The 16705-nt window shown below is 35.4% G+C and overlaps 1 protein-coding gene across 1 annotated transcript; it reads right to left on the bottom strand.

Moving 5' to 3' along the window:
* Nucleotides 1-2647: 2647 nt before the first annotated feature.
* On the bottom strand, nt 2648-13007 carry LOC120776342. The gene is made up of 3 exons (XM_040106894.1): nt 12797-13007; nt 9504-9693; nt 2648-2801 (listed from the first exon to the last, which is right to left on the bottom strand). The coding sequence occupies exons 1-3, from the start codon at nt 13005-13007 to the stop codon at nt 2648-2650; spliced, it is 555 nt and encodes a 184-aa protein (XP_039962828.1).
* Nucleotides 13008-16705: the final 3698 nt, after the last annotated feature.

The following is a 16705-nucleotide window of genomic DNA, read 5'->3' as shown; positions in this document are numbered from 1 at the left end:
GAAGTGCAAGTGTACTCCATTAAAGCTGCCACAAATGCGACACAATGAGAGAACTTCTGCTGCCTCACACCTCTAAGGCAGCTAGATTTTGGAAGCATGAGGTTTGGGTCGCTGTAAAAATGTTTTGCTGACCAATGCTTGGGGCAAGCCGCTGGCCAATAGGGAAATTACACAAAATGTAAAAATATTATGTAATAAATTTAAGCTTAAAATTTTTTTGTGGTTGTTTGTTTGGACTCGCACTTGTGCTGTGCATCATGCTGTCATTATCCTTATGAAAGTATAGAACTTCAGAAATAAGAACTGATGCATTTTATTAATAAAATTTTGTATTTAAATTACTACAGAAAGCTTGACCTTGCCAGATTATAGGTAGCAAATCCGTTTTAAATTAATATTTTGTGGTTTTACCAATTTTTGTAAACGGTTCTGCTTCAGAATTCAAACCCTACAGTTCAAAATAAATTTTAACCACTCAAATACGACTGTGAAAAATATTGCCCTTTTTACAGTGTAGTCTCATATATTTCGTAAGCTGAGAGCTAGCCCTAGTGTGCGTTTTATTTTTTAATTTAATTAACTAAATTTAAAATTTTGATGATAAAGCGTTGGAAGGTTCATAAAGTAAATCGAAAGATCGTACTTTCAGGCAGCAAGTTGTTAACTCAGTCAAGGAAAATCCTATCAACACGTAATCACGTGCTCAGTGAGGGTAGTTCTAAAGGCATCCGAAAATAATTCATTTGGCGCCATGAATAGTAATTTCGAATTATCTCGAAATCGTTTCGGATAAAAAAGCTTACTAAAAGAATTTACGCTCATTTGTCTATTAGTTAAATCAAGAAACTCTCATAATACACGTGTCCCAAAATTAACGCAAGATTTCAATTTCAAAATCTCTTCGCAGTTGAGGAAGTTAAAACTCTGTTCCTATCATATTTTGTATAAAATTTACGAAGCTTTCATTATTTTTGAAATATTTTGCAATAATGAAGGCAAGATGTGCTATCGTGTAACGTAACTTTTTACTAAGCCCCTTAACTACATATACCAGAGTGACATTTTCAAACAAAAAAAAAAAATTTATTTGCTTTTTCTAAAGCTTATATTTCCATAAATATCCTGTGAAATCGGGAAGGTCGCATCTTGAATAGTTTTTGGATGGTAGCGTTTTAAGAGCGACCGCTCGGCGGTGCAAACAAATATAAGTGAACCTTTGAACGCGTTTTTCTCGAAACGACATTTTTCAAAATTGCTGGGGTTATAACTCAACGAGAAACCGAGTGACTTCAAATCAAAACTGAGTATTTTTGAATACATTTACTCTACAATGACCTAAGATCTTTTTGATTGGTTGAATATTATCAATTTGGCATTAAAAAACGGCCATTTTTTACCTAAAAAACAATTTTTTGGTTTCAGCTACTCATTCGGCCGGAATCACGCCAGCAGTTGGGGCACTTTGTTTTTTGGCTCCTCCGAAGACAGCCCATAACTCCGTTATTTTTCAACATTTTTGTTAAAAAAAATATTAAAATATAGCTGAAAATATACCTTATCACGATCAGAGAAATTCGAAATATTCAATCGTGCACTTTCTCTTAAAAGATTCACAAAAATCGCCTTATTTTTCACGCGTCACACTGGTATAGCCACTTAAACTGTCAGCTGTCGATTGTTTTTTTAAGGTGGTCTAATCTTTACTATATAAATTGCAGCAAATTTAAATCTTGCCTTAATTTTGGACACCCTGTAATTAATTCCAATATTGCACTCATTATGGGACACCCTCTATTTACGCCAATCAATTAAGCGCACAAGGTTGAAATAAGGAAATATCCTGGTTCAATCGAAAGACAGAGGCTCACCTGATTAGATTTGGTGGGTTTTATTGAATACTGAACCTGAGCCAGAGTGGTCAAGGTCAAAAGCAGGAAGAAATAAATATTGACGGCGTATTCTGCCATACAACCGAAATAGTCTCAGATATATATTCGTTCAATATTTCCTAGAGGGTAACAACATATAGACATGCACATATACGGTTATAAAAAATTTGTGTCTGTCGCTTGCATTTCGTTCTCTCAACGCTTCAGCGCTTCGTTGATTGCTGCAATTTTTCCTCCGATATATGCATATACATATATATAAGTATATATTTAACTCTACAAGTACAACGCGCTTGTCATGACAATTGCGTTGGCATGAAAATTAAAAACTTTGGTAAACATGCCAAACAAATGCGCTGAATGCGAAAAGGTAATAAAAAGCAGAAAGGAAAAAGGCAAAAGGTAAAAGGAAGTAAAAAGAGCTAAAGAATGAAAGAGGAGCACAGGCGAGCTGTGTCTGCACACATGATGCCAAAATGACTGAAAGCTGTAATGTGTGTGTATGTGATGTACCGTTATGCGCTGACTTTCGTATGACAGTAAGTAATGCAAAGAAATATATAAATATGTACAATGTTTTGTGAGTATGAAATTGTTAGCTATTGTGTGCCACGGCCGTGGTTTGTGGCACAAACGTCGCACCAAAGCGCAGCCAACCTGCTTCCGACGTTGCGAGTGCTAGCTCGGCGCGCACTAGAACTCTGTGCTGTTTTGACATTACTTAGGTCTGTGCTTGGCCACTGCGTCGTATTTGGCGCTTAACGTGGCTGTGGTGGCGGCAATGGTCCAACGCCTGGACATGGCAGCCGCTTGGCCAGGTGCCGGCAGAGTGGCACATCGCGCACGGCATCGCCGATGAAGAGTGAGAGCAGGTACCATTGTTTCATGCCGGTTGATTGAACTCTGTAGTTTCTGCAAAAGGGCGAGAAGACAAGTAAAGAAAGAGCATTAAAAAAATTAAATACGCTAATATATAAATATATATGTATATAAAGAGCGAGAGAGAATGAGTGGGTGAATAACGTATTACAAAAGCAAGGCAATGAGCATAAAAGCAAATAAATGTTGAAACAAAAGGAAATTAAGCAGCACAACGCTGTTTAAGCGCACAAACGCAATAAAGTTTGCAAACATATTTATATAGAGCACAAAAAAAAAATAAATAAAACATTTAAATACAAAAACACAAAAGCTCTCTATTTAAATGGCAAACATTCACTCAGCAAACAAAATGGCATGGCAATGAAAATGTGCAGCGCAGATTTTAAAAGCGCTAAAAAAATGGAGGAGATTAAAAAATAATAACTCCTGAGTAGCAGCTAAGGCCATAATAATAAAACAGTAGCAAAAACACAAAACACACCACGCGCATCATAGTTACATAAGTGACTGACGACAGCGAATGCAGTGCAGTTTTTGCTGTTAAAGGATGAAGGGTACAGAAAAATGCCAGTGACTCATAAAATGCCGCAGCACAATACAAAGGGAGTAGCTTACATTGGCTAACGGCACAAATGGAAAGCTGCTGGAGTGCCTTTGGCGTTTTAGCCACTTATGAGCATATTAAAAAATAAGACTTATTACTTACATATAAATTATCAAACCAAGTAGTGCTTTGCGTACAAGCGACTACAACAAAGACAATGGAATGCATGCTTTGTTTTTCGTTCTTGTTGAAATTTAAGTTTTGATAATTTTTGTAAAGTTATTGAGTTTTATAGCAACTGAGAGTTTATGAGAGCCTTTAAGTTGCAATTATAAACTTTTATTAATATAAACACGATCGGATCGAGCGATCAGCTTAAATGCAGTAATCCAACTTGGCCGCAATACACCTGTGCCAACGTTTTTCGAACCTCAAAACAGTTGTTCAGTTCAGCCTTCATTCATCATGATTCCGGCCTCCTCTTATGAATAGCTTCGCGCAAACTTCGCTTGACACTCAAATAGTACTTCTTGTTTACAGTTTGGCCGGTCGGAAGGGTTTGGAGTGCACTACACCTCGGTAAACAAACAAGTCTGTCAACTTAACCTTGAATTTTGACCGGCTTTCATGTGTTTTTTCGGCTTTGGCTCACCTTTGCCGCGGTATTCGGTCGATTGATCATCTGTTTCCGGGTTGTAAGCATTGATGCAAGACTCATCGCCAGTAATAATACGTTTCATGACTTCGGGGTAGTCGGAAAGCATTGTTCAGCAGACGTTTAACAGCGTCGCGGGTTTTTGAAAAAAAAAAATTAGTAACTTTGAAACCAATCGTGCTTTTACTTTTCTTAGGCCAAAATGGTCTATCACATGGTTTCCACAGATCCTTCCGAAATTCCAACAATGTCTATAAGATCGCTGACTGTTAATCATCGATTCTCAATCAACAATTCCCTTATTTTATTGACGTGTTGATCATTAGTTGATGTCAGTAGTTTAGTGGTCAACGCGTTCTCGACCCTCTGTGAATACTTTATACCAATCAGAGACACTTGCTCGCAACAAAAAATTATCACCGAAGGCACTTCATGTACTTCACAAAGACTAACGTAACTACGCACTAATGATTATTTTAATGTGACATTGGGCACAGATGTCACTGACAGTTATATCAACCTAGAAAAAACATATTACGAAGAAAAGGATTTCAAATTAAAACGAAATATATTAGCGATTTTGGATACCTTTATGACCACAGTTCATGAAACTATCCATGGTTTTGTAAGATTTCCTCTCGCTTAGTTTTAAATATATATTTTCATTTTACATTACAAAAATGGAAAAACATCAAACAAAATAATCGAAATCTTGTAATATTAGTTTTGTTTTGAAACATATGGATTCATCGAACTAAAGCAAAAGCCAAATGTCGAAAACGGCGCGATTCAATCAATCTCGATTTCTTTCTTCCATCACTTTTAGATACTAGTGGAACAACTCCTCAGTTTCTAATCATAATTGTCTAAATTATCCGAAAATATACCCAAACGATGATCCAATCTAACCTGATGCTCATATTTGCTCTTAGAATCTGAAACTATGTCAGCAAATGTTGGTCATTTTTTTTACATTTTTTGGTAATTTATTGGTACGTAGAAAAATTTCGACTAACAACACGAAATTTTTCCAAACTACGCCTTCTGGAACAGTCATAACCTTGATAGAATCCGTAACTTTCATGAATTGCTTTATTTGCGGATCAACAAAGGGTCCTCTTTTAATTTTTTTTAAGTTCGGAAGTATTACACACAGTTTTCTTCCACGTACAATGATTTAATAAAATGTTTTATCATTCCTAATTTGATCACGTATTAAAGCACAGAGTTCATTTCGAGGAAATAGCTTCTTATCCTTAAGCAATAGCAGACTATTCCAATATCTGAGTATTTGAGTAGTCTAAACAAATTATGTACTTTTGAAGCGAAAACGAAATTTCCATTGAGTAAAACAGCACATTTTGTAAGTAAAATGCGAAAATATTCCCCTAAATAATATACTAACTAGTTTAGAAAGAGAGTACTCTTGGGCATCTTTTCAGCTATTATGTCAGATATGTAGACCTACACCAATTATATGAGTTTCAATTTAATATAGCGAAATAGTACTATTTGCTACCAGTGTTCAACAGATTAAAAAATAATATTATTTTATGAGCGACAATGGTTTTCAATATTTTTCTTAAATTCCATTTAATTTTTTCGTTTCCTAAAGCAGAGGCACTGCCAGTACTGATGATTCACTGCACAAAAAGATCAAACGGGTTACATTAGCACACAAATTATTTTGCCACAAAATGACCACAAAGTGGACTATAGAGATGCCATTTACAAAAAAATGTCACAAAACTTGAAAAGAATACGCTGCAAAGCAATGTATAATGTAATGGCGCAAACTCGTCACAAAAGTGTGCACAACTGTCGTAAATTTGCGCAAAGTAGCAACAATGCGCACACATACAACCAAACATATATGCAGCCAGCAACACATATCTATTTTTAATTTCGTACAACGAGCTTGGCAGCGCGGCAGCCTGGTGTGAGACTGGCGCTTTAATTTCGCTGGTCAAATGGAATTTATTTGCGCAAACTTTTACAATCACAAATTTGCTACAAAGAAATTATGCAAAAGACGAAGTAATGTGCATGTGTGTGGGTACATATTCCTTTATGTGTGTGTTTGTGTAGTGAACAGTTGCAATGCAAAACAAATTGCAAAAGTTGTCGAGAAGTTCTAGCAAATACCATTTGTGTGCGGCCAAGTGCTTGGTAAATTTATGCGCAGCGACAGGAAGTGTTTAACAACCCTGTTTTTGTGTAGTTCTATAAAAAACAAAAAAAAATATTTTAATACAAAATAATTTCCTTTTATACAATTGTTACTAGTTTTGCATTTTTCTCATTTGCTATTTAAATTTTTTGTCAAATTAATTTTTCGCGCACACAGTCGTCTATTTTCCGCTCCTCCCTACCTTACTGTGCGCGTGACTAAGAGAACTGCGATGTCGGTCCGTTATTGTTTGGTTATTTTATTATGCCATTCGTTTGTTTATCGACTGGGAAAATCGCGCTTGAAAACTTACTAATTTATTCAGTACACAGAAACATACGCACATACAGCAATAACACATACACAACCACAAAAACCAACGCAGTTACACACTACACCACCGCCGAACGTGTTGACAAAGGTCAGTGGCGTTTGCTATTATTGTCCACAATGCTAGCATACTTTTAGGGTAACAAAGCAACTATACGCAATGGTGTTTACTACAAGTAGCTCATTGCAGCGGCGACATGGCGTATGAGTGACGCACATTCGGTAAACATTGCGTCTGCGAAATTTTACGAGCGCTGGCGTCATTAGTGCAACAGACAGCGTTTGAGAAAGTAAAAAAATAAAAAAAAATTAAAAGTTTATTTGAGTTTCAAAAAAAGAAAAAAAAAGAAAAAAATTAATACAAATAATAAAAACAAGCACCTACAACGCAAGTTTTCCGCACTTAATTTCTACGTAGAATTTATTTTTGTGTTTTTTTTTTACCTTTTTTCTTCTTTTTTTTTTTTGCAATACCTCAAGCTTTTTAAGATATATTATTGTAATCGATACTAAATTGTCCAAATAGTAGTTTTCGATAAACTGGGTTTCGTAAAAAAATAAAAAAATGCTCATTGAGTAACCTTGAAATGCTATTTATGTAGCGTATATTGGTATATACATATGTATAGCGCTAAGAGACTTTTTCACCAGCCGAGCATATATCGAAAGCATTGATTCTGAGCCCTAGTAGAAAAGACTTTAACCTGCAATCATATTCAAACATTTCATGGGCATGTTAAAGAATTTCCGCTGGTGAAGTTCGAATCTATCAGTATACAAAACTGCGTACTCAGCCAAAATACATACAAGCATAAGGATTCACTTTTAAATATGCGTGGGGCACAGAAGGTATTGGAAAAGTTTGCAGCCACTATCAGGTAGCTCTGTCCAAAATTTTATATATTATTTTTTCCTGCCACTGTGGCAACCCTAAACTTCTTGTATTGAACGCCTCTAATTCCTGTCTTTCAAGTATTATGCTGCTGCGGCAGCCACTTCAATTTGGCGCATGAGAATTCCACCCATTTAGAGTTCAATCAAGTTTGCGCAAATTGAAATAACCGATTTCGGTTAGTGACGCAATGACATGCACTTTGCCAATTTATAACATTTTTCATTCGCGTCTTATTCTTATTCCTGCAATGAGCGTGTATTTTTTTCTGTTCCTGCTCTCGCTGTTTGACTAAAAAGCTTGGGTTGTTGTTGCTGTTGACGTCGTCAGCATTGCTAGAAAAGGTAACAAAAACGATTACGTTTTGCGAACAAGACATTAAATTATGCACAGATGAGTTAGCAATTCGCAAATAAAAACTTGATTTCGTGTCTGATTGGATTGGAAGACACGCATTCGCCTCAGATGGCGCTGCACTAACAGAGTCATTTAGACAAAATGACAAGTGCAGAAAACTTAATTTGGCAAAGCAAGGAGCTGGTACGGAAAAGTGGCAAAGAGCTCAGAAAATATAAAAAAAAACAGAAAGGTTAGAAAGAATGTTTGAAGAGCGGTAAGTTACTAAAGCGCAGCACTTAATAAATGCAATAAAAATTACATAACTATGTATGTAAGAGTAAAGAAAAGAGTGTGAAAGTAAAACAATTAAGATATACGATTTTCGGTTAGAAATTTCTTAAGAATTTTTTGGGACAAAAAAAATATTTTCTTTCAATTAATAGCGTTTAATATTTTTTTTATACACGACAAGAAAAATGGAGACTATTTTGAAGGCAAAAATATTAATGTAAACGAATAATTAAATTTTTTTCGAAAATTCACGTTATTTCTTGAATAAACCTAAAACATTTACTATCATTTTCTTCAATCTCAAAAATTTGTTTTACAAATATTTTTTTTTTTATATAAAGTGACTCACAGATCAGTGAAATTACATTTTATTTTTGTTGATTCCTTGCTCTTAAGGTGTCACTAAAAAATTCAAAGTCAAATTTAATTCTCTCTTATTCATACACTAACGATAGTCTTTAAGAGAAATTTTGCTTTAGCAGGGATATGCTGAGGACTATTGTGTAGACGCAAAGGCGTTCTCTAAAAGTGAAGAAATACAGACAATTGTGAAAAAATTCGTACCCGGGAGTGTTGGGTCTACTTAATCAGAAAGGTTCCATTAGACCCATTTTCCATATGCTGATTCACAAAAAACAATTAATTTACAGGGTCCGGCACTCGAAGTGTAACCAACTTCAGAACATTTCGGTCGCACACCAAGGACGTTTCAACAAGACTCAGCACCGTCTCACAAAGCGCGAGTGAACCAAAAATGGCTGAAAAACAACATTCCGAACTTCATTACGAATGGCTCTCGAATTCCCCAGATGTGAATCCAATGGATTATTCTCTCTTGGCCATTTTGGAGAGCAAGGTCCGAAGTAAAAAATACACCAGTCTCGAGATGCTAAAGAAAGCCAATGTCTGTGATTGGGCCAAAATACCGGCAAGTCACATTCAGGCAGCTTGCGATTCGTTTTTTGACCGTCTCAAAGCCATAGTTAAAGCAAAAGGTGGTCATATTGAGCAAAAGTGAAGAGGTCCTGAATTTATGACTATTTTCACACATTTTGTACTTTCAAATGCATAAAAATAATGTTCCAAACCGAAATTATGGCTCTTTAAATTAGTTACACTTCGAGTGCCCTGTATTATAATGATCAAATGTTGTGGTTTGTCAATGATATTAGCCAATAGTTCGCAAAGATACACGACCATCAAGTTATAGATTTTCCTTGAACAATTTGGTTTCGACTTTTCCAAAAAAATAGCATGAATTCTTATAATATTGTGGTCCTAAAATGTATTCGAACCGAAGCAATGCTGAACAGGTTAAAATAGCCTAAACGTCACTACCTTAAATACCCAATTTTAATTCTTCAATATGCAGAGAGTAATGCCTCCGGAAGAATAATGTTATCATATAATCATTTTACTGATAAAACTTACAAAAAGTTTCAATGAACTCACCAAAGCCACTCATTCACATACTTACTCAATACTCACGCAAACAGTAGCTTGGCACATACCTCAAAATCTCATTCCATGCTGGATGCTGTTGCGCACCGAAACGACCTGGCCGTGAAGCATGCAGCCGGCAAGGTTCCTCCAATATGCAAGCGCGTGGTCCAAACTCACGTAAGATCTCTTTTTGTGCCAATTCAGCATCGTAAGCGGCCGATGTAGTGGCATCACGTTTGCTGCGCGCACGATAGGTATCTGGAGGAAAGAAAGAGATGAAAATAAATAAAGCAAATAAAATTGTTAAATGTTGGAGAAGAAATGACTGAAGTAAGAAATGTGTAACGGTTGAAGTTGGTAGCCTTGGTTGCTGATAATGCTTTTTTTTACGGAAATTCCTCAACTAATGTTATTATAAAAACTTGCTAATGTATAATATGTTTTGATTTCGCAACCATTTTAAATAAATTGTTTATCACTAGTGTTGTCCTAAAATACTTTTTAAGATTTTATTAAGAAATTCGGATATATTAATAATCAGTTGCTCATGAATATGAGCGTATATAATTTTTTTTACTCTAATCCTTATTTTCATTAACAGTTCGTGGTATATTCAGTTTAACACTGAGTGTTTCAAGTCCGGAAATAATGATCAAAATGAAGTCATTACAGCAAAACTTACTTATTTGACGCTTCGGGGAAACCGTTTTGAGTTAATTGAAGACAACAAAACAAATTCGACCGCGAGAGCTGAGTTCGACTGACATAAACAGCTGCTGTAGATACGCTGGTTGACAGATCGCACTAATTTTTGGCATCATAATTAAGAACAGTTATACAAACCTAGAAAAAAATTTACCTGTCTTCCATATAAGCGGGAGATTTAAATGAAGAATTCCCGATACTTTCTGGACAGGATGTATTTCTACGAAATTTGGCATAGACTATTGTTCAAGGCAGTGTTACAATCTCCGAATATACCATATTGGTCAGATTGCATGTATAGTCGTAATACAAACTGAACGTTCAATATGCAGAACAATTTTTTTTACCCTTTTGGGATATAATAAATGCACATGGGAGGGGTATTATGGCTCGATGCAATCAAACATAATTTTTTTCTTGTTTTACATACATACATATATCCAAAAATGCAACAAGTCAGCCATACAAACAAGTATTTGGACATATGTAACTATTAGAATAGCTAATCAAACTACGACCAAAGCCTCAAGCCAAAGCTTCAACCCAAACATCCAAATAGTCATCACCAACAAAAAAAAACCTTTAAACTAACTAATTTTATATTCAACCATTCGACTGCCCCTTAATAATGTCAACCAACACGCTTGCGAGCAATGCGGTCTAAACTCGTAAAACCAGCGCAAACTTCGTCAGCGTCAGCGCGCATACGAAATCAGTTCGCACTTCACTTGTAAAATGTTTAATCAAACCACATACTTGCGGCTGACATTAGTAGTTGGGCAGTCATGCACTGCAGCGCACTTGCCTTGACCTCATTCGAAACTACTAAACATTTTACCCAACAACTCAGTCAATGTACGCATGCGCAATACCGCCTACTACAACAACAGCAACGACAGCTGATCATAAGTAAGCAATTATATAGTATGTAACTATTGTAATTGCACAAACAAGTGCCGTCGACATGTTGCTCGTCATGTCTTCATTTTGGTGACATTATGTTGTTTGTTTGTATACGAGATATGTATGTACGGCAATTACTTAATTTTGAAGTCAAAAATGTGCGTTACCTCCCTTCGAAAATATTTAATTTTTGCGGAAGTTGTTTATTTTTAAATATGGGAATATTAAGTTTCCAAATTTTCTTGAAATCTTAACGACTCTAGTTCAAGTTGAAGGAGAAATCCAACAAGCGTGAGGAAACTCTGAAGTTCACAGCAGATTTCCTTGATGAAAGTCAACTTAATTTTTTGCAAAATTCAGAAGTGAAACTTCCAAACAAGAAACAAACCCATTTTAAGATTTCAATACTTCTATACTTCTCTAAAAACTATTTCAAGCAAAAATTACTACTTTGGAAGCACATCCCCAAATATACCAGATAGTTCAATTCAATTCTTGTAAAATTGAAATCACGACCAAACTTATCTTATTATTTATAAATCAAGTACTCAGCTATGTACTATATTATTTCGATTGTAGGAAAATGAAAAAGAGTGTAACCATTGTAGATTCGATTCTAGTGTCAAGAAGCCTTTATATGTTGTATGTAACACTTTTCCTTCGATGGCGTTCGTCCGACTCTGAAAATTTCTTTAATGGATTTCAACGTGGTCGCATCTCAGTCTCTGAAGAACCACTCTCATAAGGGAGGATAAACTGACAAAAACCAATGATTTCAATATCCGATTAAAAATACGAGGTCATAAATGAAAACAGTAGGTATCTTAACTGTCTTCTGTGTATTATTCTGTGTAAAATATTGAGCATGTGAAAGATTTTATGCAAGTATGAGGATCAAGTGAAGCGCAACTCACCTCACAGCATATTTTGAGGCTTTTTAAGCGCTCTATGAAAGAGGAATGGTGCACAACAGAGGCAAAATGTGGATGTATAAGTAGTCTAGCTTCACGGGCCGAATGCAGAAACCTTACCCATTTTGCTCTTCGTAAGCCTAACAAAAGTCCGGCTCACACATCCTTCATCGATGATCAAATGAGGGTGCGAGCTGCTAAGTTATTCACCACAATGAGAAATATGGAATGTTTAAACTAAAAGGAGACTATGGTGAGAAAAAATTGGAATATTTCCAAATTTTCGTCTTTCTTATAATTATAATGTAACTACTCATCTGACCACAGTCTTCCATAGTATACCTCGATTAAGAAAACATTAGTAACAATTCGACGCTGGCACCACCTAGTGAAATTTTACCGAGACACTACTCCTAATATTAATTTAGAGATTATTATTTAAATTTTTAATTTTATGTTGCTGATAAGCTATTTATGAATTAGTTTGAGTATTTTGAAATTTTTTATAGATAAAATGAAATAAAAAAAAATTTATAAAATAAAATTGTAAAGTAAAATTATTTTTTTAAATTTATAAAAATAAAAAATTTAAAAGTAAAATTTATTTTTTTTTTAATATTATAAAATTATTCGTAACTATCAATAATAACGCCTTTGACTATTTTTTGCTCTACCCTGAGATCACTTATGCACTAACTATAATCATAATCATAACTCAACCCAACAAATATTACACACTACTCTGGCTGAGTTGGAAATCCACTTAAATGCAACTTGCATGCTTTATTTTCTGCACAACCATAACATGGTTACATAATAACTTCACAATAGCAACGACTTACTTGGATTCAACGAGTAGGCCAGCTTTTTGGCGAATTGCGATAAGCGTACGGACAAAACGATAACCGGAAAGCCCACCAACTGCACGGGCAGCTGGAAAAGTGGGTCAGGATTTTGTGCCACAGCATCTTGAATCTCGAATTCCAACAATAACACAAACAACACATACAACGTTGGTATGAGCGATAGTGAAATGATTTGGCTTAGCTTCATGTTTGCGCTTATTTTATTTAGTTATTTTCTTTTAATAATTTTCAATTTCTTCTTTAGACACCAAAGCACTTCCGCAATTGCAGCGAAAAAATCGTAATTAAAGCGAACCACCAAGCGACACTGGGTTTATATACCGCGGACACACTAGGTGAAATGCGACAAGACAAATATATGCCTCACTTCCGCGTCACTTTATTTTTATATCTTTTAGGTGTTGTTATAAATTTACAACAGCGCCAGAAAATTCCAAAAGCGCAACAACAAAAATATATTTTCAGCTAATTTGCAATTAATAAAGCTTTGTGGAGCTGCTTGTGCCGTGTGGAGCCACGAACGAGACGCGACTTGTCTTGTACTAGCCAACTGACTGACTGAATTTGGCACGAGTAGGCTAAGCGCACACCGGCTGGCTTGAAAGACACAGGAATGCAAGCCAAAGCAGCGACAAAAAGTGGCACAAGCCAAAACGAAAGAGTTAAGCGAGAAACCCCGAAAATATTTTTGAGTGAAGTGTTAAAGACAAAGGAAAAAAAAACCTAGAAGTGGTGCGGCAAGAGAAGGTGCGGCAAAGTGTAACACGAAAAAAAGCATTGTGTAAGCAGTTAAAAATATTACAACAACAACAAGTGCAGCAGTGTTGGTAAATAGTTGGACAAAAGCGTCAAAAAGCTGTCGGTTGTTCATACATAGCGAAGTCCACAGTGAAGAGCTGTCGTAAGAAAACATGTTTGGCTTCGCAAAGCAAAGAAGGCTGATGATGACGCGAAGTCGGGATTCCCAAAAAAATTAAAAAATAAAAACTAAAACAGAAGAACGCTTAACAATGCAGCGCCAAACCCCAGCGAAGAGTGTGAGGGGCTCCAGCTACCAAAGTTGGCAAGCCAATTGACTTACATTGTTTGCAAATCGACATATATTTTATACCATCAAAATTGTATATCAAAATTTTTATTGTAATTTTTCCAACTTTTTCGGCACTGCAAACGCGTCTTGGCACTCTTAGTGCAAAACAAAAACGCAAAGAAAGACTGCAAAGGCAGTCCAAAGTAGCTAAGCAAAGACACACATCGCGGAAGCTTGCACCGCGAAATCCAAGCAAAGTCAAAGCAAAAACAAAGTGGGAGCAGCTGACTTATACGAATAATTAAAAAATAAGAAATAAAACAACAACAACAAGTGCCACGCTCATCAACGAACTCATTTGGTTGGTCAAGCCACGCCGTAGATCGAAGAAGCGCCAAAGCACGCAGGCCGGCCAGCTAGCTGTCTAGCGGCCTGCCGTCCAACAAGTGAAAGTGTTTTTGGCGCTTACGGTTCGCCTTCGGGCTATTTACACACGTATTATTGCCGCATATTTGTTAGTAGGTTGCTTAGTTCGTTTGTTTTGCTTGCCTTTACGGCCTCAGCTCATGGCATTATTATCACTGATACGCTTTATGCTCGTTTCTTGCGCCCAGACCTACCTTAAAGTAATGCCGCCGCGGGCTGTTATTGATATTCAAATGCGTGATTTGCAAATCGTTAGAGGTGAAGCGTGAGCAAAGCCAATATGAGTAGTTCAACAAAACTACTTGCATGTTTATGCACAGGGTAGTTCGCAAGCAAGCAAGTTTTTTTTTTTTTTTTGATACTAAACAAAAGATGTTTCCAAAGAGTATTAGAGATAAATTTATTTGAAATATTTATTATAAAGGAGCAAATAAGATATTTACCATGTATGTAGATGCCTATTGAATAAAATAATACTTTAAGGCTGACGTTGCTTTTGACAGCCAAAATTTTAGCAATTTTTTTCTCACATAATAAATGAGTTAAATTATTACAACTTTTATGTATATGAAAGAGCAATATTTGAGTAATATCTTGTTAATCCTTAATGAAAATATTATATTTTTGTGAATTTTTTATAAAATTTTAATGGAAATTCAGCCATTGGCAACTGCTTTTCGGTAGCATCGTCCAAAAACGTCTTCTCGTGGTGGTTAGCATAACAGACGAAGAAATTAACTAAAATCTAAAAATCAAATTTCATCGGTGAATAGAACAGACCAGCTCGTGATAAATCGAAGATTTGGAAAAAAAATAAATTTTTGGCAAATTTGCGAACAAAACAGTATGATTTTAAGTCTAATTGTGACAAATTGTCTTAGAAAAATTAGTTGTAATCGAAAAAAAAACAAATGCTGCCATGAATTCCGAGGTCATACTATTTAGAAAAACTGTGAAAATTTCAATGCTATCGCTTCACTATGTAGTTTCTGAGAAATCGTAACCACCGACTTTAAAAACAATGTTTCGAAAAAACACAATCAAATGTTGAAGTAGCAGACTGGTCTAGCCTAGGCAATCGCAATAAAAGTGCAGGAGATAGAATATTTTGGAGAGCAATAGGCCGCTGTTTACTCAATATCCAGAAAATAAATATTTTCTTTACCCTTTTATGTTCAACGAAATATGCCTGTGATGCGTGCAACCGAAATCCGCTTTCCAAAAGATTCTACCTCCGATACTTTTATTGCGCTTGCTTTGAAGCTTTGTGAAAAAGTTCTAGACATACCATAGCGCAGTAAAAATAAAAATAAAAAATTTTGAAATTCCAAAACTCTCGTAACTCCTTAAGTAACTGTAAGATAGGCAAGTACAATACACTAAGTAATTCTCTCTCAATAAAATCAAATGTTGAAGCAGAATCTTGTTAAAAGATTCATTGCTATTCACGGAAGATAGTATCATTTAACGGCTTCACAGCGAAACATCAATAATAGAGCGCAATTGTATCAAAGAGGCTCCACAAAACCTATATCCAGGTATATAATATATATAAAAGCTCGCGTAAAAATTGTTTTTTTTTCTGCTTATTATTAATAATTACTTTCTAAAGTTAAATAATCACATAGAAAAGCAACAAACCATAAAACAATTATAATTTTTGGAAACACTAGTGGACGTGCGCAGAGCGTCACACAATATTTGCGGCTAGCTTATCGAATAAGCGATCGATCAACTATTTAATTATTAATAACTATTACCAAATTTTTGTTTTATATACTAGAAAGGGTTTAGGAAAGGTGTACGAAGTTCGCATCAACTCGTGCCATTGCGTATGAGTAATGCCAAAATATTTTGCATTAACTTTAATAAAGCAAAAGTGAAAATGTTTTCTTATTTAAGTTTTTTTCCGATTATTTAATATTATTATTATTTTTGCGTAATTTTCCTAAACTAAGCACACTTTATGCGAACAAATTGACACCCTTATACGGTACGTATATGCTGCCAAAACGCAAACTCGCCAGTTCAACTGACAGCTGTGAGTTTTTTCGCTTTTCTAGTTTTTGCATGCGCTACTGCAAACATTGAAATTATATAAGCTGGATTCATATACATAAACATATTTACAACATATACATGTATACAATAAACATTTGCTTGTAGATATGCAAATTATAGTAAGAGTTATGACCACCTTAACTCAATAAGGCAGAGCACTTAGTACGTTTGTGAGTGTATGTATAGTGATATGTTATAACACCAACAGCAATTGCGTACTTATAGGTGCCAGGTTGCAATCATTTGGCCTTTTTCGTGAGCAGACATTAAACTATGCAGTTAAGGAGGGTAAGTACATTGAGTAATACGAGCCAAAATCAAGCAACAATAACAAATCGTTATAAAATTGTTTGCAAAATCAAAACACA

This window comes from Bactrocera tryoni, chromosome 5, assembly GCF_016617805.1.
Source record: "Bactrocera tryoni isolate S06 chromosome 5, CSIRO_BtryS06_freeze2, whole genome shotgun sequence".
In the NCBI taxonomy this organism is placed as follows: domain Eukaryota; kingdom Metazoa; phylum Arthropoda; class Insecta; order Diptera; family Tephritidae; genus Bactrocera; species Bactrocera tryoni.
This window is presented reverse-complemented; position numbering and strand designations above follow the sequence as displayed.

Excerpts from the sequence above, each read along its gene's own strand:
- LOC120776342 (XM_040106894.1), bottom strand. The coding sequence starts at position 13,007 with ATGAAGCTAAGCCAAATCATTTCACTATCGCTCATACCAACGTTGTAT. Across the intron at positions 9,694-12,796 it reads GGCCTACTCGTTGAATCCAA|ATACCTATCGTGCGCGCAGC; the intron begins GTAAGTCGTTGC and ends TCTTTCCTCCAG. Across the intron at positions 2,802-9,503 it reads GCATGGAATGAGATTTTGAG|AAACTACAGAGTTCAATCAA; the intron begins GTATGTGCCAAG and ends GCCCTTTTGCAG.